At 45.7% G+C, this 24,687-nt stretch overlaps 1 protein-coding gene across 1 annotated transcript; it reads left to right on the top strand.

Moving 5' to 3' along the window:
• Nucleotides 1-1,470: 1,470 nt before the first annotated feature.
• LOC119457050 (uncharacterized) lies at nt 1,471-24,431 on the top strand. The gene is made up of 13 exons (XM_049669192.1): nt 1,471-1,652; nt 3,558-3,615; nt 6,843-6,979; nt 9,930-10,040; nt 11,335-11,365; nt 12,718-12,816; nt 13,366-13,480; nt 14,574-14,643; nt 15,600-15,645; nt 17,474-17,487; nt 21,220-21,292; nt 23,280-23,426; nt 24,423-24,431. The coding sequence occupies exons 1-13, from the start codon at nt 1,471-1,473 to the stop codon at nt 24,429-24,431; spliced, it is 1,092 nt and encodes a 363-aa protein (XP_049525149.1).
• Nucleotides 24,432-24,687: the final 256 nt, after the last annotated feature.

Genomic DNA, 24,687 nt, shown 5'->3' on the forward strand with positions numbered 1-24,687 from the left:
TGAAGCTGTAAATTAAGGAGCTACACACTAGCTTTTGTTGCCTGGCCGCGTGATTCGTCGGTATTCAGCCATAATTCTTCTTCTTCCGGCTCGACTATCATTTCAGCAGGCAGCACTTGTTTCTGGTCATCCGCTTGCATTTGGCGGCAAGACGTATTCTGCCAGCATGTTCTCCCCACCAATTTCAGTACTTTCACCTAAGAGGAATGCGCCTTTGTCACTCAGGTAATGCGCATGCTGGACGTCACTCGTTAAGAACTGTCACGAAGACGAGACTCTCGAACAACTCCTCCAATGCCATCCACATACCACAGACAGACTGAAACTCCTGGAAACCTCTCATTTCCTTAGGCTCCCGTCGAGCACTTCGCAAGCCCTCCACTTCCGGGATGGTCCACGAGCACTCCATGAACGAGCCTTAGCAATTAAATAATTAATTAATTTATCTATTCGCGTTCTTCTGAACTTTTTCTCAGAAACAAGCTTCTTTGCTCGCGTCTCCCCCACTGCCGAACCGGCCTTGCCCGTGCGTTTGGCATCGTAGCACTTTGCAACTTTCCTTCCCTGTTTCTTCTTTTTCCACACTTTTCCTCTTCTGGATGGCACGGTTGAGGTCTTCTGCAGTTAGTGAGACAGCTACTGTGACGTTTCCATAAAAAAAAAAAAAAAAAAAAACGCCACCACGAATACCAAATGAAAGCTCTTGCGCAATGGCCCAGTGGTTAAAGTGCCAGTAACTTGCACCGGCACAGATCACTTAAAACGTTATTTGAACACTGCCTACAAATAGACACAATTGTCATTCAGTAAGGTTGTCCGCCGGACGAGTTGGTTCATAATATTTATCAAGCAGCAGAGAAGCGCTCGGCACAAACGATGGTTTTTCCTGTCCTGCTTAACAGTTTCCCAAGCATTGAACGGTGTATCATAAAGTAAGTCAAGAGGACTATATGCGCTATGGTGCGAAATGAAATGAATTAGCGAGAGAACAATCTGGTAAGAAGGAAAGGGAAGAAGGTTTTTAACAAGTGGCTCTAATTTACTGTACTGCATGGCGGCAAGGGGATTGAAAGTATGTTGGCCGTACTGACGTGTACCTTACGGAAAGCGTATCACAGCGTATGCATGTACCGCGCAAGCACGATTACCTAGCCCTTAAAATCGAGTAATGTCTTTGAAGCGTTCATCATTATGCCAGCAGATGACAGCGGGCACTTGCCGTCTGTCGAGGTTTTGAGATCTGCTTTGTCAAAATCACTGATGTTACAGGGACGGCCGTTTTCCATGCATACTAGATCTGACAGAAATATTTCTAAATGTGACGACGAGCCACAGACGATGGAACAAGTAACGTTCAGATGATTATTGCGATATTTCATGCAATTATGGGAATTAAGTGCCGGATGTACAGTCACGTGTTGAGTGATAATGTGTGAACACCCGTTCATTTGCTTTTATTTAACCGCCAGGATGAACTTGCATTCATCAACGGTGGTGCGGGTGCTGGTATGGCTGAGCTGCATGTGTGGTTTCTTGTACCAAACGTCGGAGATCATCGAGATGTACCGCCGTTACCCGTTCACGGTCACCATCATCGAGGAAGTGCGCCAGAACATCATCTTTCCTGGATTAACCGTGTGCGTTGAAAGCTGGTGAGTCTGCTCGCCTGTGACTTGTCACACCACGGGGTTGGGAAGCATCGGAGCTTTTGTAGAGCTTTTGTAACGAAGATTTCGCAGACATTTTGAAGAGAACAGTAATACACTATATTTTCTGGTTACGTTTCGGAGCCCTTAAGCATTTCTTGTGCTTAAGAAGCAGCAAGCGATTCACATGTGCGAAGTCAGTCGTCAGGCGTAGTTGACAACACATAAGATTGTGGCATGTCCTTCACGAATTGGCTCCTGTCCACCTCACAGGAACTAGAAAACCTTGCAGGCTCCGGAACATCAACCATATCCGAACTCGTTATGGGATTGGAATCTAAATGATTCGTACATAGTTACGCCTTGAGCTTTCAGAAATACAGCTTGCAAGTTTCATGGCACGCAGCTTCCAAATAAAATTGTTAAGGCCTTACCATGCGTTTTTTATGAACTGCTGACCTAATGAGCAAGTGCACTTAGCCTCCACCATATTTAATTATCTAGACTGCAGGAAAGCAGCCGTCAGGATCAGGTTCGTACTCTCTGTCAGAGGGCGCTTGCTGGAGGCACTTCAGACCTTGAGTTGCGCGATGGCCGACAGCCGCGTTCTTGCGATTCTCGCTTCGTAACGAAATCGGCCGCTGTGGTGGGAGTTATGACACTAGTCGTGATGAGGGGGCACGTCTTTGTTCTAAGGCGAGGTGGCTGATGCCCTGGCGTAGGGTGGAAACGCCAATAAGCGGCTGCTGTGCCTCAGTAGCGAGGGCGCTAATTTTTGGCGGGCTCGCCAAGTGGCGCAAGCGAGAAATAGACGTTGCCGAACCAGCGACACCGAGCATATAGTACGGTATCGTACCATGATTACCAGATTTATATTTGGCGCTAGTGCCGGGTGTGTGGTGCCAGAAAGAAAATGTCACAGTCGCCCTGCAATGAATGCGAACCAGCGACGAAGTAAGGTGACTTTGGTAGCAACAACACGCAGAACTGTTGTCGACGCCATCGGCGTTTTGCCCGCGTTAGTCAAAATGCGTGCGGCGTTGGTGAGCTGGATCTGATATAAATAGGCACTTGGTGCCGCAGCAAGCCTCCCTTCCCCCCTCCCCCACGGCCTCTCGCGCGTCCGAAGAAGGCGCGTTTGCTCCAGATTTGCAGCCCTTAAGCGAGCACGGCGCAGAACGCGCGTTTGTTTCCGCCGGCGTTCACTCCCCTAGTGAAAGACGCGCGCGCCCTTTCACTCGCACATACAGCGTTCGGCGCGCGGCGACGATTTGAGGTTCCCTCACGGCGACGGCGACGGCGACGGCGACGGCGACGGCGACGCCGACGGCAGAAATCTGCTTTTGAGTGTCCATATAATTGCTATCGCAATAAAATTACAAGCCACGTGGAAATGACTCGGAGTACGTTGATTTGTCATTCATACTTATGACAGCTAATTTGTCTCTGCAAAATTCTTGCATGACAATGATTACACACTGTTAGCTTCTTTTTTTCTGCCATTGAACTATTTAAAATACTCGATAAACAAAGAAAACTGCTCAAAATATCGTTTACCTACAGTAAGTATTACTTATCAAGTGTCTGAATTTCCCGGCACGCATGCTACAAAGCGTCGACTCTTATTTATGCACTCCCAGTTACGTAATAACGCCAAATAAAAAGGGACGTAGAACAATTACTTGCGCTAAATATATGTTGCGAGGTTAACAGTTAACACTAGATTGCAAGCAACTGCAAAAAACCGCAATATGTTTTCTCAACGAAGCATTGCAAAATTGTAGAAAAAAATCTATGTACTACCTGCCATTACCATGGTGCTTCATCGACTACAGTGCGGATTTCCCTATAATATTACCTATGAACTTTATGCAAAACTTACACAAGCTGTACCAACGACGTTTCTTTCAGGATCAATACATCACGGTTGTGCGAGCTGTACCCGAATTCATGCACCGTTGAAGCTCAGGTAACTACTGTTGCGTCATTCTTGCTTTCGTCCTCATCAGACTCTCTTTTCATGTGATATTACTTTCCGATAGTAACCAAAATGTCAAAATGTTCCAAAAGTAACCAAAATTTTCTTCCAGGGAATGAGATTAATAAAGCTCTGTACAAAGCCTGCTGCACAATCCATACACGAAAATTCAGCAGTGTGTGCCGTGGCTTCTGAGAGCAAAGCCAACCATCGTTAACGCTAATGACAGTTAATCAAGAAATGTACTATCAGCAGCGATTGATATGCGGACGGTGGCGCGTTTGGATCTCGGTTCATGCCGCGATCTAACGATATCAATGTATGCCAGATTGCTATGTCTTACTATGTAGTTTCGACCATCGCTCTTTCCAAGAACACTTCATAGATTAGACAAGACCTGCAAACTTCTCTGTAAGGTTAGCACCGAGGGTTCGTCGGAACCATAAGCCTCGCAGGCATGCTCCCTGAAGGGGCAGTGTTGCCGAGTTTTCATTGCTTTTTAATGACTTCTGCTTTTTTGAATTTATAGGCAGAGTAAATTAGTGAAATAAAGACGTGGTCAGATACAAGCTAAGCGATCTGCCAGGTAATACAAGGCTGTTGTCAGAAACAAAGATGCTTATGCGCAGAGGCAATGTCTGGGGCTTTGACAGCATGGGGGCGAAGGACCCCCTCAAGCCATCCTTGGATGGCTTTTCCCCTCGCCTCCCAGCACTTGTATTGCAATCAATCAATCAATCAATAAATAAATAAATCAATAAATCAATCAATAAATCAATAAATCAATCAATAAATAAATAAATCAATCAATCAATGCCGCATTCAAGGACATAATTCTTTATTCACGAGACTTGAAATACCACGTCACTGGTGCTTTGCACAAAAGGTGCGGAGGACAAATTTAAATGGCAGGTTGAAAATTGGTGCGTAATATGAATTGTTCTTGTGTTTGTATTATTTACTACATTACCCCCAGGGCCAAGATGACATTGTTGTCAAAAACAATAGTTAAATATACAAACGAGCTCAAGAACATGAAAGTACTTAAGTTAAAATGACAAATGCCGTCCGTGTCCGTGTTCTTGTCCGTGTTTTTGGCGCTGTTTTAAATATGTATGATCAGTACCAAATAGCTCGCACCCAAACCCTTCTGAGTCAACAAATAGCATGAGTGAGTGAGTGAGTGAGTGAGTGAGTGAGTGAGTGAGTGAGTGAGTGAGTGAGTGAGTGAGTGAGTGAGTGAGTGAGTGAGTGAGTGAGTGAGTGAGTGAGTGAGTGAGTGAGTGAGTGAGTGAGTGAGTGAGTGAAATAACTTTATTGGAGGTCCGGCGAGGACGCGAACTCGTGGCGCGCTCGGCTAGTCCCACATCTGGACCGGTATACCTAACCATAGCCTCCTATACAGGAGGCTATGACCTAACATATAACAAACCTTGCAACAGCCGTGTAAGGTGGAAGTCATGTCTTCTATACAGGCGACGGATTGGAGAAGGCAGCTTCATTTTGCAGTAGTTCCCGACAAAAAGAAATAAGTAACTTGGGCGACCATGAGAAACAAGGCTCTTATATGATATCTCCTAATCCTAATCCCACAAGAAAAGCGGAAAGTTACCTATCAAGTAAGGGGTCATGCAAGGAGACACAATCTCTCCAATGTTATTCACTGCAGGCTTAGAAAAAGTATTCAAGCTCTTAGGCTGGGAAGGCTTAGGAGTGAGGATTAACAGCGAATATATCAGCAACATTCGGTTTGCAGATGACATTGTCTTTTTCAGGAACAATGTGGGCGAATTACAACAAATGATTCAGGACCTTAACCGAGAATGTGAAAGTGTGGGGTTGAAGATTAATATGCAGAAGACAATGATAATATTCAATAGCCTAGCAAGGGAGCAAGAATTCAGAATCACCCGTCAGCCTCTAGAGTCTATAAAGGAGTACGTTTATCTAGCTCAATTACTCACAGGGGACACTGATCATGAGACGGAAATTTACAGAAGAATAAAATTGGGTTGGAGTGCCTACGGCAGACATTGCCAAATCCTGACCGGAAGCTTACCACTGTCGTTGAAAAGAGAAGTGTAAATCATTGCATTTTACCGGTGCTAACATATGGGGCAGAAACTTGGCGGTTAACAAAGAAGCTCGAGAACAAGTTAAGGATTGCACAAAGAACGATGGAACAAAAAATGTTAGGCCTAATGTTAAGAGGCGGGAAGAGAGCGGTGGGGATCAGAGAGCACACGGGGATAACCGATATTCTAGCTGACATTAAGAGAAAGAAATGGAGCTGGGCAGGCCATGTAATGCGAAGGATGGATAACCGGTGGACCATTAGAGTTACAGAATGGATACCAAAAGAAGGAAAACGCAGTCGAGGACGGCAGAAGACTAGGTTAGGGTGATGAAGTTAGGAAATTTGCAGGCGCAAGATGGAATCAGCTAGTGCAAGACAGTGGTAATTGGAGATCGCAGGGAGAGGCCGTCGTCCTGCAGTGGACATAAATATAGGCTGATGATGATGATGACACTTTCAATGCTGGTTTGTGAAAGGTGGTAAAAAGTTTGCACGAAAGGCGTACAGCAAATAGTTAGGCTGATAATGATGATGAATCCCACTTGATTACACGTTACTTCCTAACAGTGCTGTAAAATTAAATTAATTCATTTATTTCTATGCCTGTACTTTGAGGCCTCGCTGTGTAACTATATGCATGAACGCTGCGATGCTGTTGCACGCATGGGAATTTTGGAAAATGAAGGAGCCCTTTCTCGACATAGCAGATTAGGCATTGATATAGATAAACTAGTGAGGTAAAAGTGTTTTTACCCGCCGTGGTTGCTTAGTGGCTTTGGCGTTTTGGCGTTGCGCTGCTAAGCACGAGGTCGCGGGATCAAATCCCGGCCGCGGCGGCCGCATTTCGATGGGGGCGAAATGCAAAAAAACGCCCCGTATACCGTGCATAGGTTGCACGTTGAAGAACCCCAGGTGGTCAAAATTATTCCGGAGTCCTCCACTACGGCGTGCGTCATAATCAGATCGTGGCTTTGGCAAGTAAGATCCCAGGATTTATTATTATTACATAAAGTGTATTTACATGAGGACATGATCTACTAAAGGGCGATGTCTTTCGCAAGAAAATTGCACATGTGTAATCTGCTCTGTATGTTGGCTTCTCAATACGTGGTGACTGCTGACAGCCACTTGCTGCTCGCAGACGATGGCCGAGGATGTGTACCAGGTCCAATTCGAACCCGAGATGCGGCAGCGCATCGCTTTGGAGCAACGGGACCTGTTCCGTTGCAGCATGCGCTCCACTGTCAGCTCTTGCTTCTCCTTCAACTGCCTCGAAGTGTGAGCAGCTTTGTGATTCCACTGATTATACAGCGGGAGTGTGCGGGCCTGTCTCTGCAACGGTAAACTAAAAAGAAGCTTTGACATTCACTTGACTGCAGCAGAGCGCGGTAGTGAAAATGTTTGCACGGGAGCGTACCGAGGGCTCGGCCTCTAAATGAATATTCATTGCACTTGGTGGGCTGTGCGCGTATATATATATAGATGACAAAGAAGAATATTTATGTCGGACTGCGTTGAAGAAGAAATGTAAGGATGCGTACAGTTGGACAAAATGAACCTCTGCCATGGCGCTGTGCCATAACGCGTGTAGAGTAACTCACTACGTGACTGAGCAGGACGTTTATACGAAGTATTTGGATCACAAACGCTTGGTTATAGCAGTTTGCAATACGGCACATGATTGGTGAGCTGGTTGATGGAGTGGAGACCAGGAAACATTCTGTTAAAAACAATTCACCGGCGACTACGATACTCCCTAATGCGAAATGTGAGCGCAGCTGTATACGTGTTTTCATTTCGCGATATATTGGCTGGCGCGGACGATCTGTCTCGTGCGGTACTTTGCAAACGTAGCGAAGTGTGGCGCGAATACCCCGCTAATCGCGAGGTCGCGAGAGGCGGCGTGTGGCTGACGCGTGGGCGTGATTCACAGCAGCCGCCCCGCAGACAGATCTCCGCTCATGCAGCGCTTTGTTTCCGTATACAGACGAAGCGCGTTACTCTGGAACTATCTCGTAGCCGTCATCACCGCAAAGTCGGTCTTGCGCGGCCCTACGATTTTCTTCTCACGCTTTCGCCATACCTTCCTCCTACGCTTTCCTGCTCGCGTTCTCTTCGCTATGGCCGTCTTTCATCTGCCACTGCGTTCCTCGTTCGCTTTCATCCTTCGCTGTGTTCGTTCACTCGGTTACGAGGGACAACGCCGACGCTCGTCGCAGGAACGGGCGCCTAAGAGTTGCGTTCTAAAAACGTGAGGAGATTCGTGCCACCCTGCGCGATGACTGATATCTGCAACGTCGAAGAGCGGTCTTACAACGTATCCATGTGAAGATCACCCCAACCTATGTGCACCGGCCTGCTAACATCGGCAAGGGTCTTATATGCATTCCAAAATTACGGATGTGCTTTAACAAGCTTCACTGCAATACATATTTATATTGAGGTGACATTATTTAGCATGCGAACATAATGTCGGCAAACGGACGCCCCGGGAGAGAATCTGAGATTGTAACAAAGCGGCAGGCGCAGGATCGCCAGGTCGTTCAAAGGACCGACGGGGACACCATAACTGGCCCCCCGGACTGATCCGTGGGTTGGGGCCGCCGAGGCCGGTGCATGCCGGGAGGTGTTCGCATACAAGAGCGGCTAGCCGGTCTTACACGCCCCCCTGCACGCGGAGGCCTCGGCGAGTCGCCAAACCACGGACCAGTCCGGGTTCCAGTTTTGGTGTCCTCGTTGGCCCCTTGGGGCCCTAGAGGCGCCGACAATGTATACTAAGTAATGACGGGTTTAATACTCACTTCTTTTCACAACAGTATACTGCTTATGCTTCACCGCATTACAAAACTGTACTGTGGTGAAAAAAAATTATGGAACGCGTATAAGATTCTTATTCTAACATCACCTAACCAGGCGACCGACATCCACGAGAAACAGTGTTGTTATTTCGTTGTTTACTGTTCTGAGTTTCTTAATGGAGTCCCTTGTGTTTCTGTTAAACTCTTGACACTGTGAGGTTCCTATTTCGCCGCCAGGATTGTCGTCATTCCTCTCCGCCCCGCCAATTTATGCCCGCTGCGCCGCTGCCTCTCCTGCTTCTTTCTTTCCACCATGCCGGCTAATCTGGTGCCCTTTCGGGCCGGCCACCCCGACGGCTTTCTCGTGAATTCCACACCCAAGGCACCCCTTCTCGTAAAATGTATATTACGTCTTGGCGCTTCCGGCATTAAGCTGCAGCCTTCGTGGCTCGAGCATCGTAGTTACAATAGTACAAATCGCAGGTGCTTCGGCGGCACTAGCCTTGCATCTCCGCTCTTCACACACGTTCCACACGATACACAAGGGGTCCATTGCCATACAACTCAATATGCGAAAGCACACAACACGCCGTCACGTGCCGCGCGGACGGGGCTTTGCATGACGTCAGATGTCTATGCGGACATTGGGACACCGACAACTCCTCCGCTAGAATAGCGCCACATCTCGTCTCTAAGAGCACGCCAACCTCGACTCCACGATATCGGCTGAGAACTTCCTGTAACGACATCTGTCGCTAAATCTCCCTAATACTCAGTCATCGACAGTTACGTATAATTTAATTGTGATATTATGATCAAGTTACTCAACTAAAAACCGAATAACTGAACGGTTTAAAATAATCTAAACTGCAAGTACGCAAAAAGCCGGAGTTTAAGCGAATATCATAAGCCGACACGCTATCGATTGAAAGGAAATTAAAGGGAGGAAGAAATGAGGACACTACTGCTCGTGATTACATGAGAATTCGACGCGACATCGCTGCGATACCCTTAGTTGCTACTTGCTTCAGTCCTCGCACTTGGTTTCCTATACTGAACCGTTCTAATGCCATACGCAGTGGCAGTGGTGCGCCTAGAAGCTCAGACACCCTGGACCATATTTCGCCCGCTCTCATTATAATTTGATCGACATCACCTAGCACCACTGTCATGGTGATTGCTGATTTCTTTAGACGCCAGAGACAGGTTCTGATGAAATAGTTATTTAGCAAAATAAGAAGTACGTAACGGAACCGCATGTTCGCGCCTTGGTTGAATCGAGAGACAACATGCTTCGCTGTTTGAGCATCGTGTGATTGCACGGCATTCAGGTGAGCTTCCCTGAAGAAAAGTATACTGGGCAGGATCGCTCAAACTTGAAAAAAAAATTACGCACAATAAAATTGCAATTTTTCGTTGGTTACTTGCAGGATGAGGATGACGTATTTCCGATCCCCAGCTTCCATGTGTTACACGGTGGACGCAAATCAGTGGGCGGACCGGAATCACCGCTTTCATAAATGCAACGTGCCTTGGACCTGGGGTTAGTGCTTTCTTTTGGGTACTTTGCTGCCACATTAGATAATTGTTTAGCTTTGTAGTCACCCGCCTCGCTTTCGGTACATCGTCGGTGATGACGTGGCAGGGGCAACGATGTATGGCGAGAGAAAAAGACGGGATAACTTTAAAAAATATTTATAATTGGACAAGGGCTGTAACAATATAACAACGGTATGGGCTGAGAAAAAAAAAGAAAGAAAAAGACACAAACGCATTAAGGGGAGGATGAGGGGTGGGGGGTATATGCATTGAATCAGGTGACAGTAGGTAAACGGAAGACATACCGTAAAATACAAAGAAAACATATAAATGGTGAAAAGAAACCTGTAAAGGAATAGTCAGCCTTGCCAGAGCAAAAGGATAAATCTTACGTCAAATATAAGAGTGAATGTGAGAAAGAAAATACTGCAAATGTCTTACACAAATATAAGAAATAACAATAGAAATGAGAAATAAATGGTGGCTATAGGGAAGAGAGTCATTAAAATAGGTCAATATTAGTATAGAGGCCCTAAAGGGTGAATACGACACGACTGTGCGTTAACGGAGCGCGAGATTAGAAAACAGAACTTTCAGAACTCGTTGTTTGTTAATGCAAAACCGACGGCAGAACAGAAAAAGAACTGGAAACTCGGTTCCAGTTCATAGGCATGGTACAGATGAGATAGCGCTATAGACCCGACCGACGTACGGAGCATCGCCATTGTGCAATCGTAGCAACGTCGTCGTATGCACTTTGGCACAACACGCGGCAAACCTAGATGCCGAGAAAAGGGATGGCTTTTGTTCGCCAGGATTTGTTCGAACGTCGGCTGAATTCCCATCGTTTTACCGAACGTTTCGCAGCCTGACTGCTTGCAACGACCTAGCAATCAGCCAGTTAGAGACCTGACTTTCCTGACGTCAAAAATGTCGGTAACCAGCTATTGTTGCATAAGAAGTAATGCCTTTTGCCTCCTTGTGAGCGTTACAACGTGTTTGGTGCAGTCGTCTTGAAAAGTGTCATCACTATGAAGCCGTAAATGCAGATGTTCGCAGCATCGTAGGCACTCGCTTGATACGTTCAAATCTTATAATGCGATTAATAGCGCCGTAGTTGGCCGTATGATGTTGCGTTAAGAATACAGCTGCATGTGAATTTGCAGAGCTCTCTCTCCGCGCCGCATGGTCGCCGGCCAAGGTTATGCAGCTGCAGAGCACGGACAAACTACCGCTAGTCATCCACCGGTCGGAGACATGTCCACCAGACAGACTGTCATCCATCACGGTCAAGCCGGGACTCACGTATACTGTCTCCGTGGCACAGGTACGCTGCTCGTCGATCGAACGGATTGCCTGTATACTCATCTGCCGGTGTTAGCACAGATATAATATTAACAAAACAAATCGAAATAATCGGCATGAAATTTGGCCTTTGTTTTAAGCGCCATTGAACCAGGATAGACCTGACGAATCCTTGTTTCTTGATATTAAGTAACTCTGCTTTTACAAAAATCCAGGCAGTGACGAAAATAGAACCTTCGAATGATTCTTGCGCGCTAAAGTCTTGCGCGCGAAGCCGGCAAAGCAAACTGAACGCAGATACGACACTTAACACGCTCCGCAGTTTTAACCACACCGGTCAAGGTCACTTTGCGAGCTCCAGCACTCTTGACTGCGAACTCGATTCGCAATTTCCTGTTGGATCACAGGCAAGTAGTGGGTTTGGAGGTAGTGATTACTCAGGCGAAGCAACAATGTTATAAACCAGGAAGAATAGCGAAGAGATTCATAGTAACCCGCAGTCAAGTGCTTCTCCGAGTAGTTCACTTTTCGATTTCACACCTGAAGCGCATACATCTAGGGCGAACCACGCTTTCTACAACCTACACATATCCCCAATCATTAAGTATATATCAGCAATCATGCCATTTAGAGTAACTCATATTTTGTCTAGATCTCATCTGCCCTAAACTCTCGTTCCCGGTTAGAAGCTTGGTCGGCTTTCACTCGTTCAGTGCGGCCGATCTCATCCGTTTACCTCGCAGTAGTATTCCGCACTTTGTCTTCCTTAGCACCGGTATGCCGATGCGAATGAACCGCCTTGACCTTCGTCGGGCTCCACAAAATTCCATTTCTTACAAAGAGGTATCACCGTTGTACTGCTGCTGCCTAGGCAAGAGTGCGTCAGTTGGCCAAGTTGGGCGGGCGCCCCATTCGGCATTGATGTCCGCGCGCCGCCGCATGAGAACGTCTGTGGCTTCTCGCGGCCGCATCGTGTTCAAAGCCAGCGCTAGCATGTCAAGTTGGATGCTGATGCGAGCGTTCACGTCAGCGCTGCCGCATGAGTATGCGTAATAAGGGAAAGAAAATTGAAGTAATTCGCCACCTTTCCTTCCACGCTGCCGCGTTGTATGTGACATCAGAGACATCAGATGCGAACATTCCCGAGCGTAACTGCCTCACCGACTCAAAGAAACGGCGTCCCGTTTTGTTTCCAGGCCAGCGTTACGGCCGCAGTTACGTGAAGCACGGCTATACTTTTAAGTCATGTCGAAATACACGTTGGCGCACAGATAAGTGTCTTAGATTGATATGTAATGTGGTAAAACCATTTTGAATATGCACGTATAGGCTGGTTCGGGACTTATTGTCGTCTTGTATTCTGTATTATTTCAGCAAACAGTTCGTCGTCTGCCACCCCCATTCGCATCTAAATGTTCGGATTACAAGGCAGCCGGAAAGAAGGACGAGTTCCTGGGGTACCTAACTCAAGATGTATGTGACTGACGAGTGTCATTCAGTATATTGCGTACTTGGTGTTTTCATTTTGTCCATAACTGACGGTAAAAATACGCCCGAGGCAACCTAGTAATAATCATACGGCAAACAGCGCAAGAACGGGACGAAGACAGGGGAAGCGAACGACACGTAACAATGGTTTTGTGTCACAACAATTTCTGACAACGTGCTTGCCGCTTGCATTTGTGAAGAACTGACCTGCTTGTAGCTGCAGCGCTTATTAACTAGATAACACCCACGAATATGCGCAGCATTTGATGCGTGCCTTGAGAAAATATTCGAAACCTGCGTGTGCGTCGATATCCATCAACGCCTAGTTGAAGGCAGAGTAAGTGCTCAAACCCTAAAGGGAAGAAATACGAAAAAAAATAATAACAGACCGAAGGAAATAAAGAAAATGAGAAGTAAGAAACACGAGAGCCAGATAAGATTACAGCATTTAGATTTTGCAAGGAGTTATCAGTACATTATTTTGGGAGTGCAGAAACTTCTTCAATTCTTCCTTTGCCTTATCTTGCTTGACAGCTGTGCATTCAAGAGTGCCTCATAAAACAAGAAATGAAAAGATGTCACTGCATCAGGCCTCAACACGAGTATGGCTCTAACTTTAAAGCGCCGACTTGCAGCTACCATAATACGGGTGAGTCTGCCCAGGTGACAAGAGAAGCTTGAGTAGGTAAAACATACTTTATCTCTTTGTCTGTTTCGTTTCTTTGGCGTTGTCACATAAATCAACCGCGCGGACCGGGGGTCCATGTTGCATCGCACGCCTCAAGGCTCGGCACACTATGCAATTAAGGGCGTAAAGCTATGCAAAAGACCAACATTAAACGAATGGAATCACTTTGAATGGATTGATTACTCTGCGAAAATCTCTCAGTTTTGCTCTGCTGAAGAACCTGCTTTTGAGTTGAATTCTTGGATTGTACGTGCCAAAACCACGATCTGATTATTAGGCACGCCGTAGTGGGGGACTCCGGATTAATTTTGACCACCAGGGGATCTTTAAGGTGACCCCGATGCACGGGAGACTGGCGTTTTTGCATTACGCCCCCATCGGAACCTGCTTTTTAGCAGGAAAAAAAATGTTTGTTGACTTTCGTGCGCATACTTCGGCATCCGCGACATCGTGGTCACGAGACAGGTTTCGATCTCATGACATTTTCACGTATTCGGGTCACCATTATGCCGGGACAGGCAAAAATGGTTCCCACGTTGAGTTCATGATTACATTTAAGAGCAATGTGCTCTATTAAAAAAATTAAAAATTAGCCAGACGCTGCCAATATCTGTGAAGCCACGGGAAACTGGTTGCGGTATTGATATGAAAGCGCTGCCTGTATTTAATTTTTACGTGCTTACTCACCTACCAACGCTGTTTGCAATCCTAGAAATACAATCTATCTGCCGAACTTAACAAGACATTTCCACCCCTATGGGGAGCTGCTTCAAGTTCAACTTATGTTGCCGTGGTGGTGACGCCGAGGTGATGTCTGAAATAGTTAATAAAGCGCAGTAGCCTTTCTCCCGATATAGATTTCAGCGTTTCTTGGGAAACAAGGTTTACTACAAACAAGACAGAAGTTGACAGGAAGATGGAGGCTTGAAGTGATCAACAGTGGTTGAACAAGGAATGCCGCTGTAACGACGTTCATTGTTCAATTCGGTTCAACCACTGAAGGTCTGCTACAGAGTGACTATTTTTTTTTTACGTTGTACTTATTCTTTTCCAGCCATCTGCGACAAACTGATCACGAACAAGACTGTAACGAAATGCATGAAGAAGTGTGGAGCGCCATGCGAGTAAGCGAACGTTCAATTATTTACCACAGAAAAGGGGAGATGATAGAAGGTATTAGCGTTGAGGTTACGGCGTGGAGGTTACCGCCCACAACAGTAAAATACGCTCAATACTATATGGTTCAGACGCACGTATGTGTACGCACACTACGCATGGGTCATGAACACTGCAGCACACATTATTTTCGTATTAGCAGTATCTTTGTGAAGTAGTTCTTCTGGCAAATATGTCCACTTGGTGAAATAACAGATGCATCGGCGCAGGATTTTTCGGTGTGCTCTATATTTTAACGAAATCTGTATAATTGTAATGCTGTGTTCCACGCGGCATCCTCATGTGATGATGCAAGCTTTATTCTACAGATTCACTAAATTATGTTACTTACTGTTAGGTTGCATGCGTAAAATGACGCTTGACATTCACTCATTGACATTGAATCATTTACATTCACTCATACTATAGCCATAATTAGCGCACAAGAAGCGCATTTGTAATGTGTGCTCTTCAGTGCTACCGCAGATGAAGGACATCATGTGTATACTTGGAATCCGACAAATTGAATACTGGATACTGTGCAGGAACAAGTGCATCTTTTGGTAAACCCGCTGACACGAAGAAATATATCCCGAAATGGACTATAAATCAAGATGAAACGTTAGAGTCGGCATTACTGGCGAAGACATTGAAGCTACGGCTCAGAGTGCAACTACATTTAAAACTAAGAGGATGTTAATTTTTTGCACGACATTCACGCCCGTTGTGGAGGTGTGGGTCTATAATAAAGTGCTTTTGAGAATAAGTTTGTTGATAATGCTCTAGTGTGGCTTACTCTTAAGCATAATTTTATCTCCAGCCAGGCTATTCATGTCGCAAACAAGGACGAAAATGCAATCGCTGTAAATTTCTCACCACCCAATTCAAGCATTTTGCATTAAATTGAATCAGTAATGTCTTTCAGAGAGACGTCGTACGATGTGCGTCTTACAAGCCTGGGAGAGGACCGGGTAAGTCGGACCAACATGCAATACAGGTTTACAGGCCATAGGTTTTTAACTTGGTACCACACAGTTTAAGTTTGTGTTCATGAAAAGGGGCAGCCATAGCAGAATAAGAGGACCCTTTGATTTTGTTTTATCGCGTCGAACAACTTACGAACGAACGAATTTAGTTTCGAATAAGTGGAAAGAGCCCCTAAGTCTCGATACAAAAATCTGAGGACACTTAAGCACTTTTTAGGAGTTGTGAATTCGAAAGCATTAATGTCAAATTGAACGTCACTGAGTGGTTATTCGAGTTATGAACTCCTCGCTGGCAAGCGAGCTTGTTGAGACGCTTGGCCAACGCCTCCTAGATTGCACTTGCTTGGCGCGTTTGATTTGGCTTTACCGAGGCGCAGTTAGAATGCAGGCGAGAGCTTGCGCGGACAAGGAACGCGCGGATAACACATGCTTCCCAGAGTGAGAGCGAGGGTGACGTGGCGTCGGGGCGATGCCCTCACCCCTCACGCAACACCTGGCGCGCTAGCGCAGCAACAGGTGTCCCCTTTCGCCCGTTCTGCTCCGTCGAGGCACGCTCGTGGCGTGGCGTCGTAGCCAATGGGAATTCAGGTGCCATTTTTCGCTTGTCCAGACGACAGACGTCAGCTTTTTCGCTGAATGGGCCATTTGATGCTTTCGCATCAATAAAACAATTGCCGTTCCACAGTTGGCCCAGACACACCTAATTACTCTCCCAGCGTATATCGTTGCATTTGACACTAAAAACTGTAAATAATATTTGTTAAATACTCCTGATGCGTTTACGACTGATCTGAGCGTTACAACATTCTGCTCTCCTCCGCGTATGAGTCAACGTAACCGCTTGTCCCCGATGTGCTACTCTGCGTGTTTGTGCCCCATATAAAGAATTCACTGACAGCACATCTCTGCAAGACTGATGTGACTATATACCACATTTATAAATGTGTTCCGTTTGGCGTGCTTATTCAGTGGCACAGTATTGATCAATATGTCACTGTCTCAGGCGCTGTGCTCAGCTGATCGCAATTATCAAGGACCCAGCCAACGAATTTCACAGTATGTAGCTGATTTTCAGCCCGTCTATGTAGAGACTCGTGCGCTACCGGTAGTGTTCCGAAGTGTTATGACAAAACCTGTGTGCCTGTGTTTGTTTACATAAATAGCGCAGAAACAAACTGTTAGGGATCGGGCTTTTTGGTATTCCATAATGTAACTACGTAGCACGGAAACAAAGGACGAGACGGAAGGGAAACAACACTTGTACGTGTTGTTTACCTTATGTCTCGTCCTCTGTTTGCGTGCTACGAAGTTACGTCATGCATAAATTAGGCAAGGACGTGCAGCGAAACCACAAGCGAGCACACACAAGGCTCAGGAAGCTCTTTGTAACTGCTGCATGCGTTGCTCATACCTTAGCTGTCGGTGTCCTTGTTGTTCTTGCGAATTTTATTTTTTGAGTAACGAGAAACAAACACTCCCCAATAGAAGCGTTTTCCTACTGTACGCTAAAGCTGCTAATATGAAGTCCCGTGGTGTGTGGTGGCGTGTATTTGGCAATTAACTAGTGCACTTTAACTCCAACGTAATCTGACCTGCACACATTAGTCGTGACCCTACGGCTTTTCTCGCGTACCCGAAATGGATGACACCAAAAAAGTTGTTGTGCGTAACCTATGCTGTGCTATAATTTCTAGAACGAAGGGTTTCTGTAATAAAAAGTTTTATTTCGTTAGTTTTACAGATAAAACACAATAGAAAATAGGTAAGGCTTGTGCCAGGCGGCTAACGATCTTTGTGTGTCTGTTCCTTTCAGAAAGAGAAGGAAAGGTACGTATACACTGTTCGTACGTGGTCTCTCGTCACATTTGTTTCTTTTTTTTTCTTCTAATGTGCACTTCAAGTCCAGCAGCTTCTATTTCTCCTACTTACTTTTGTCAGCCGCTTCGCTCGACGAGATGCACTTATGCCTTCTCTATATACAGACGTTCCTTAGGGAAAAAGACAGGAGCTAGTTGAGACAGACGTCGGGTCACTAAAGCTGATCCCGGTGCGTGATCTCTTCAGCCTTTACGTGATTTCCAGCCAGGCATGCAAATGGTCAGTTAACGAGATTAGGTTCTCAGCATCAAGGGCACCCGTTAGATGTGCAGATAGGGCCTTTGATGTCGTACTGCGAAACTGCAGTGCCTCGATATCGAGGACTTTGATGCGAATAGTTTCTTTTTCAGCGCTGTGCTGATGCCAACCTACCCGGTGAACAGCCAACGAGCTAGTTCTTGTCGGTTTGCGCTGCACTGCAGTAACGTGACCTTATGCTGACACTGTCTCTGCCAGTCATGTGCGTGTTCAAGCACGTCACCCTGCGGGCCTAACGCGTCACCCTAGTGCATCTATAGTGAACCAAAGGTCCGTGCGCAAAGGGGGTATAAAACTGCGTGATGGCTCTAACGTAAGAAATACTGATTTAATAAATAACAATAATTGGAACTATTTTTAGTTCCGCAATTTTTTGTATGTCGGTTCCGTCGTGTAATTTTGGAGACACTTCAAACACGAGGACCGGTGTTGCAGCTGATATTGAACGGGTCTGTATACATTAAAATTGAAACTGCGGGACGCGAGACGTGGCAGTTAGCGAGCTCATGTGTCTTGTACGCAGCGCGGTTTGCAATGGGATGGTCAGACTACCTAGGTACTCGTAACATGACCCTTCATTCAGAGAGTGCGGAAGTTCTATATGTGCCGTTGGACTCCGGAACTTCTGCACGCTTTAGCCGACGAGCTAGCATTTAGCTACAAGCTTGCCTGACAAGAGGACATTGACTGCGCAAAACGACTCAACACAAATTTGTCGTGGCACGATTAGTCGCGTTGGATCTGACTTTACGGGAATAATGCGACTACTAGTATACACATACACACATGCACACACACAAGCAATGGAGTAAGTAAGAGAACCACTTAATTCTACTCTCTAAGTTATTTCAATACCAGATAGAGATTTGCTAACTTCTAGTCGTGTAAACGAAGGAGTTGTCTCACATAATTAGATTCATCGCAATAAAGAAGTGCCCGAGACATTAGAGATTAGGCAACCTAACTGTTTACATTGTTACTATACAAGGTACATATTTTTTTAGACAATGCAAGTTTTTAAAATAAAAAGTCTATAAGCGCAGCGAACGTGCCATTTTTTCATACGAGTTTCTATGTCAGGCGGACATACTTTACCGCTAATAACGTGAGCTTCAGAAGACTAACGAAAATTTATTAATTATTTTTTTGGTGCCTTAGGGGCCGTTGTTTAAATCGCGAACTTGAAGACCGTCACATTTTGATGCACCCTACTTTTTAAAGAGATCTTGAAGATCGCACCTAATTCGAGGTATCTATAATTGAATTTCAACGGTAAATACAAGCAAAAATTGGAGGACGCTTAAGCTTCACCTTTAAGAGTGGAACGCGATAGCGTTATCGGGCCCCGTTCGCATCTCATTGAGTAGGCTTCACTGCAACACAGAACGTGGGAGAGCAGCTTACAAAAACCAAGCTTACACAGATCCCCTTAAAGTCGGCTTAACTTTTAAACAGAAATGCATTGCTGGGAAGACGATTTTTCAGGAGCAATATAAGTCGTCTTATACTAAAATGTGAAGGCCCTAGGACCTTTTTTATTATTTTATAATTTTTGCTATTGCCCCGACGCGTGCGCGAGACCAAAACGCATTAGGCAGGCTAAGTCCCAATTTGACATGCCGAGGATGTGAGCGCCATCTAGATGGGATTTTAGCAAATAACCTACCCGAGCGCGCCGCTGTTGGTGTGGTAGAAATGCTGGAAAAGGTGTTTGTGTTTGAGTTTCCTCGTAACAGAATTATGTTTTCTCGTACGTTCAAATTAGAATCCGACGCCATAATGTGTGTAGGTTGTGGTTAAGTCGTACTTTACCATTTTTCTGACGGATTTCACTGTGAGAAATTCAATTTTTGTTCACTAACACCTTGCGCCACGCGGAGGGCCAGCGCGGTCGGGGTGGTTCGGGATGATTTCCTCCGCCACGGACGCCCACACCCTCGCCAACACCGACGCTGGCGCCGACGCCGGATTTTCTGCGACATGGGGCCCTGAATGTTATCGCGTTAATATCGTTAATATCGAGCGCCTCGGCAGCGCAGATAAGGTGGCCCCGCTATCATATCAGACCGAACCGCCCTGTGCCGTCAAGCGCGAGGAAGTTAGAAACCGAACTTCGCCTCACACTTCTTTACGGGGCGTTGCCGTATGACGAGCAGCGGGACGCGCTCAGTCTCGATATTGGCTCGATTGAGCTTTGGAATTTGATGAATATCTCGAATTAGGTGCGATTTTAAGATTTTTAAATGATGGGCCATGAAAATGTCACGTCCTTCAAATTTTCCATTTAGAGAACTGCCCCCAAGGCAGTAATACAAAAATTAATGAATTAATTGTGTTAATAATGGGTCTTCTGATGCTCACGTCATTATCAGCAAAGTAGGCCCGCCTCGCCTAGGAACTCGTATGTAAAAACGCCACATTCGCGGCGCTCATTACGTTCTTTTTTTTTTTAAAAAAAAGATCTGTGTTGTTTAAAAAAAAGAACACCCTCTTTAAGTGCTTCAATTATGATTATGAACGAAAACATTGCTTCTTTGTGAAACCGTATGAACTGTTCTTGACACAAGTCCTTTGCAACTTAAACAAGTTTCGCTGATGCTAATGATTGGATTTCTCAGAGGTGCTCCGAAAGCCAGCATTTTTAGTAACTGCCAATATTACTTGGCACATCATACTTCATGAAGTAGTGAGAGAGAAACTTCTTTAATGGATGCCTGGCCCTACTCCTCCTACTAGACTGGCCATGACGCGTTCATACATAGTGCGCACGGACACAACACACACAAGCACACAGAGTAACAACTAGAATGTGTGGTCCAGGCCAGTGTCTCTTATAGGAAGGCTAAGGGCGCCTGATTGAACTCTGTGATATAGGAGCCACCTACTCGCAATGAATGACTTTGCCAAGTGTCAGCACTGGCAGTCATCCTGAAGTCTAGCAGTTAGGTCACCACCTCGTTACCACCCCTCCATTTACGACGCCATTGGTATTTGAACGGAGTCTTCAAGTGTAGACTGCACGCATGCGTAAGGCTCACAAGGTGAGCCATCGGCCATACCATGCTGAATACGCCGGTTCTCACAAGGTGAAAATACTTATTCTTGAGCCTATTCAGTTTTTATTAATAAATGCATCAAATAGGAATTATCAATAGGTAACGAAAACATCATTTCTTATACGCTTAATAAGGAGCACTGCAGAGAGCGTACGTTGTTCCAGGAATCATTTGGTTGCCGTATCATCAACGCAAGGCTCTTTGCTTGGATTTTAATATGCATCTTGCACTAGGCCGTACCGCAAATGACATGCTAAACCTGCCTAACGTTGTTAATTATGAACTTCTTGGGATTACTGCACAGAATTTGAGCGCACTGTACTTTACTTGCTTTTATGCGACGATCCTTTTACGGCGTGTCTTGCAGGAATTCGTTTTCAGTCTATGTCAAGTTCTCCTCCGACTCGCAGAAAATTTTTGAGTACCAACCAAAGCTGACGGTAAGATTTTGATGACAGAATAACACCGTCCCCAGTTTTTGGGCCGGTTTCTCTACATCGAATGGTAGCTTTTCATGTGCATGTGAATTCGAAAGTTGTAGGAAAATGTTCCATTAATCGTTTAAAAGGTATTCGCACCCCATATGTCGGTGCAAGTTGGGAAATAGTTTTTTGACTTCAGTAGCTTTAGCTAAATCTGAAATTACCTGTATTTTTTTTGACGACGACGTGTGCAACCAAGAACGTCGCTCTGGTTTGGCTACCCCCGCGGAACACGCCGGAACTTGTGAAGATTTATATGTATGTGACAGATAACACTGACAATTAACACTTGATGTATAAGTACCATGCATAGGAATTTTATTGGTGTGGTCATATTAGTACGCGCTCGTTACCAGCCGTGGTGGCTCAGTCAGCTAAGGCGTTGCGCTGCTGAGCACGAGGTCGCGGGATCGAATACCGGCCGCGGAGGCCGCATTTCGATGGAGGAGAAATGCAAAAACGCCCGTGTGCTTGCGTTGTAGTGCACGTTAAAGAACCCCAGGTGGTCAAAATTTATCCGGAGCCCTCCACTACGGCGTGCCTCATAATCAGAACTGGTTTTGGCACGTAAAACCCCAGAAAGTAGTAGTACGCGCTCGTTGATTGATCAAGAGAGGTTAATGTTCCTAAGCAAGAAGTGCCGCAGCAGAGGGCTCAGCATTTATGTTGACCACTAGGGGTTTCCGCAACATGCGCCTGCATGAAGCTAAGCACATCAGAATCTTGCATTTTATCTCCGTCGAATGCGACTGTCGCGGACTGGAGTCGAAACTTACGACAATGTGTTAAGATTGCAGCAGAATACCTATAACCACTACACCACAGCGCCGGTTGGTACTTCCAGGCTCTGTGTGGCGTTACATATTATTTTACACAAAGTCGGCGGCTTTTTTCCCGCGCTCTTATTGGCGCGATGTCCCGCCCGTGCATTGTTCACACAACCGCGGAGCCCGAAGAAACTGCCAGGAAAATTGGCTTAAGAACAGCGAGTGAGTGAGTGAAATAACTTTATTGAGGCCCAGAGAAGACACAGGGGACACCCCGCGCCACCCGGCTAGTCCCATGTCGGGACCGGCAAGCCGAGCGAGTGTTCTACCACGCACCCTAGCTCCTGTCACATTGTCATAAGAGGAAGATTGTCCATCCGGCACTACGCCTTGCTAGACGGGTTACATAGTGACGCCCACCCCAGTGTAGGGTAGCAAACCGGAAACTGACTTCTGGTTAACATCCCTGTCTTTCCTCTGTCGCTTGCTCTCTCTCTTGTTTGCTTCTTCGTGCTCCTTCGTGTACATGTCACCTTGCGGCTGGAGAATGGAATCTAAAATATGCATGGAGAACTGTGACACTCTACTTTTGTATTTTTTTTTCGGAATGTATAGTCATCGCTTCATGTTCCTCGTAGATGCGCATCCCTCTCCGATATTACAGATTTTCGACTAAGAATTTAGCTAATGTCAAATTATTTGCGAAGAAATCCTCAAGGTGAAGTTAGTTTTATGAGAGCAAAACATTCTCATTCGCCGGCTAGTTGCACGGAGCCATTCGTGTTACTCTCAAGCAGACGGCAATTTCTTGCTTTCTCGAGAATGAGTGATAAGTGAGTATATTTGCGCAGTTGCAGTAGTTGTATCTGTGGCATTTATTTATTGATCATTTTTTTGTCACCTGCGATTTACGTGTATTCTGTGATCTTTATTTTGGTGTTTAACTTTGGCAACTGGCAGCATGATGTGTTTTTTTTTCTGGTAATCGACTTACATCAAAGTCTGCCTTGTCTTATTAACGCACCAAACACGTCTTTGGGTATGGATGCAGACATTTTCTGTGCAGCTTATTCACCGTACAAGTCACCAATACATTGTTTATGAAACTCTGTTAGCCATGACAGTAAGGAGAGTCTCTTGGTTAACCTTTTTTCACTGTGTGCCCCTCTGCTGCGCAGCTCATCGAAGCGTTTGGTTACATGGGAGGATACATCGGCATGTGGCTGGGGCTATCTCTGTACTCTCTCATCACCGATGCCGAACAATGGCTGAGGAACTTCTTCATTCAGAAAGCTCTCAAAAGGAAGGCGCCTCTTGAAATGTTAGTGCGTTTTGTTTCCTATAAACTGCTCGTTACGTCGTGCTTAGACAACAAGCAGGGACATTACTTGAAATTGTCCCAAACAAGGTGCAAGCGAGCTGCATGTTCATTAAATTACGACTCACGAGCGAAAACATAATAGGAATTGCCTGTCTTTCGGATTTCCCAAATAACGGTCTGGATGCTTTGAAATAATGGAGCCTTCTTGCGCTCTACTAGATTGTTCGAATAGAGTATTTAAAACACAATTAAACAAATATTTTTAAAGTTACTTCGGGCATATATGAAACACATTTTCAATTGCAATTTTTTTCTAAAATGTTTCATGTAACTGTAAAGCCTTAGATTCATCCCTTTGCAAATACAGTAGACGCCCGTTAAGATAAGCCCGGTAACGCCTAATTTTAGGATATGAACAATTGGCGTGCATTCAGTGGACCCGATGTATAAAAAAAAATAACGTGCCATTCCATTGCTAGCTGTGAAGGTGGATTACCAGCGAAGCAGTTTAGCACACTGACATAGAGGTGGCGCAGAATTTAGATCAAAGGTATCAGCAAATTTTACTTCTCTTGAGCGGCGACGGCGGTCATCTCAAAGAAAGACACACGCACGCACACACGTTTATTTTGATCGGTGGTCTTGATCGACGGCATACATTCGCGTGGAAGACTACCGCCACCTCGGGGAGCCGGAGAAAACTAGAGACAGCGCGACGGGACCACCACGCCGGGAGAGCGGAAGGAAACTAGGCACGCAAGCGCTTGGAACGACGACAAGAGAGGGCGGTGCGAGCGTACACATGGCCGACGCAGGTCGCACAGCGGCCAGTGTTTGAGAAACCCTTATTATCTACCTGAGAGTCTACTGATTTTGAAAATGGTGCCTACTGATAACTAATCTACTGAAAATGCATATCCGAGTGATGAGACGTGTAAGCTTTTGCATAGAATGCAGTGATTTTGCATCAAATTCTGGAGCTGAGTTTTTGCACACGCAGAACTCTTGACGGACATGAAAAATGCATAGAACCCAAGCCATATATGGCGATAGACAGGCCTCGCCTGCAAAAAAGAAAAGAAGAAAAAAAAAGCCGCTATCACGAATTGCAGATTCGGTTAAGCCAAGCTTCCGCAGCTGCCTCTGACATCTGCTACTCGCTGCGGAGGCAACTCTGCGAGCTACACGAGAAGCAAATACTGTTTCGGGAGACATAAACAACTCTGCCAGTGTGGAAGATAACGTAGAAACCTGCAGAGCCGACA

This window comes from Dermacentor silvarum, chromosome 6 (assembly GCF_013339745.2).
Source record: "Dermacentor silvarum isolate Dsil-2018 chromosome 6, BIME_Dsil_1.4, whole genome shotgun sequence".
NCBI lineage: Eukaryota > Metazoa > Arthropoda > Arachnida > Ixodida > Ixodidae > Dermacentor > Dermacentor silvarum.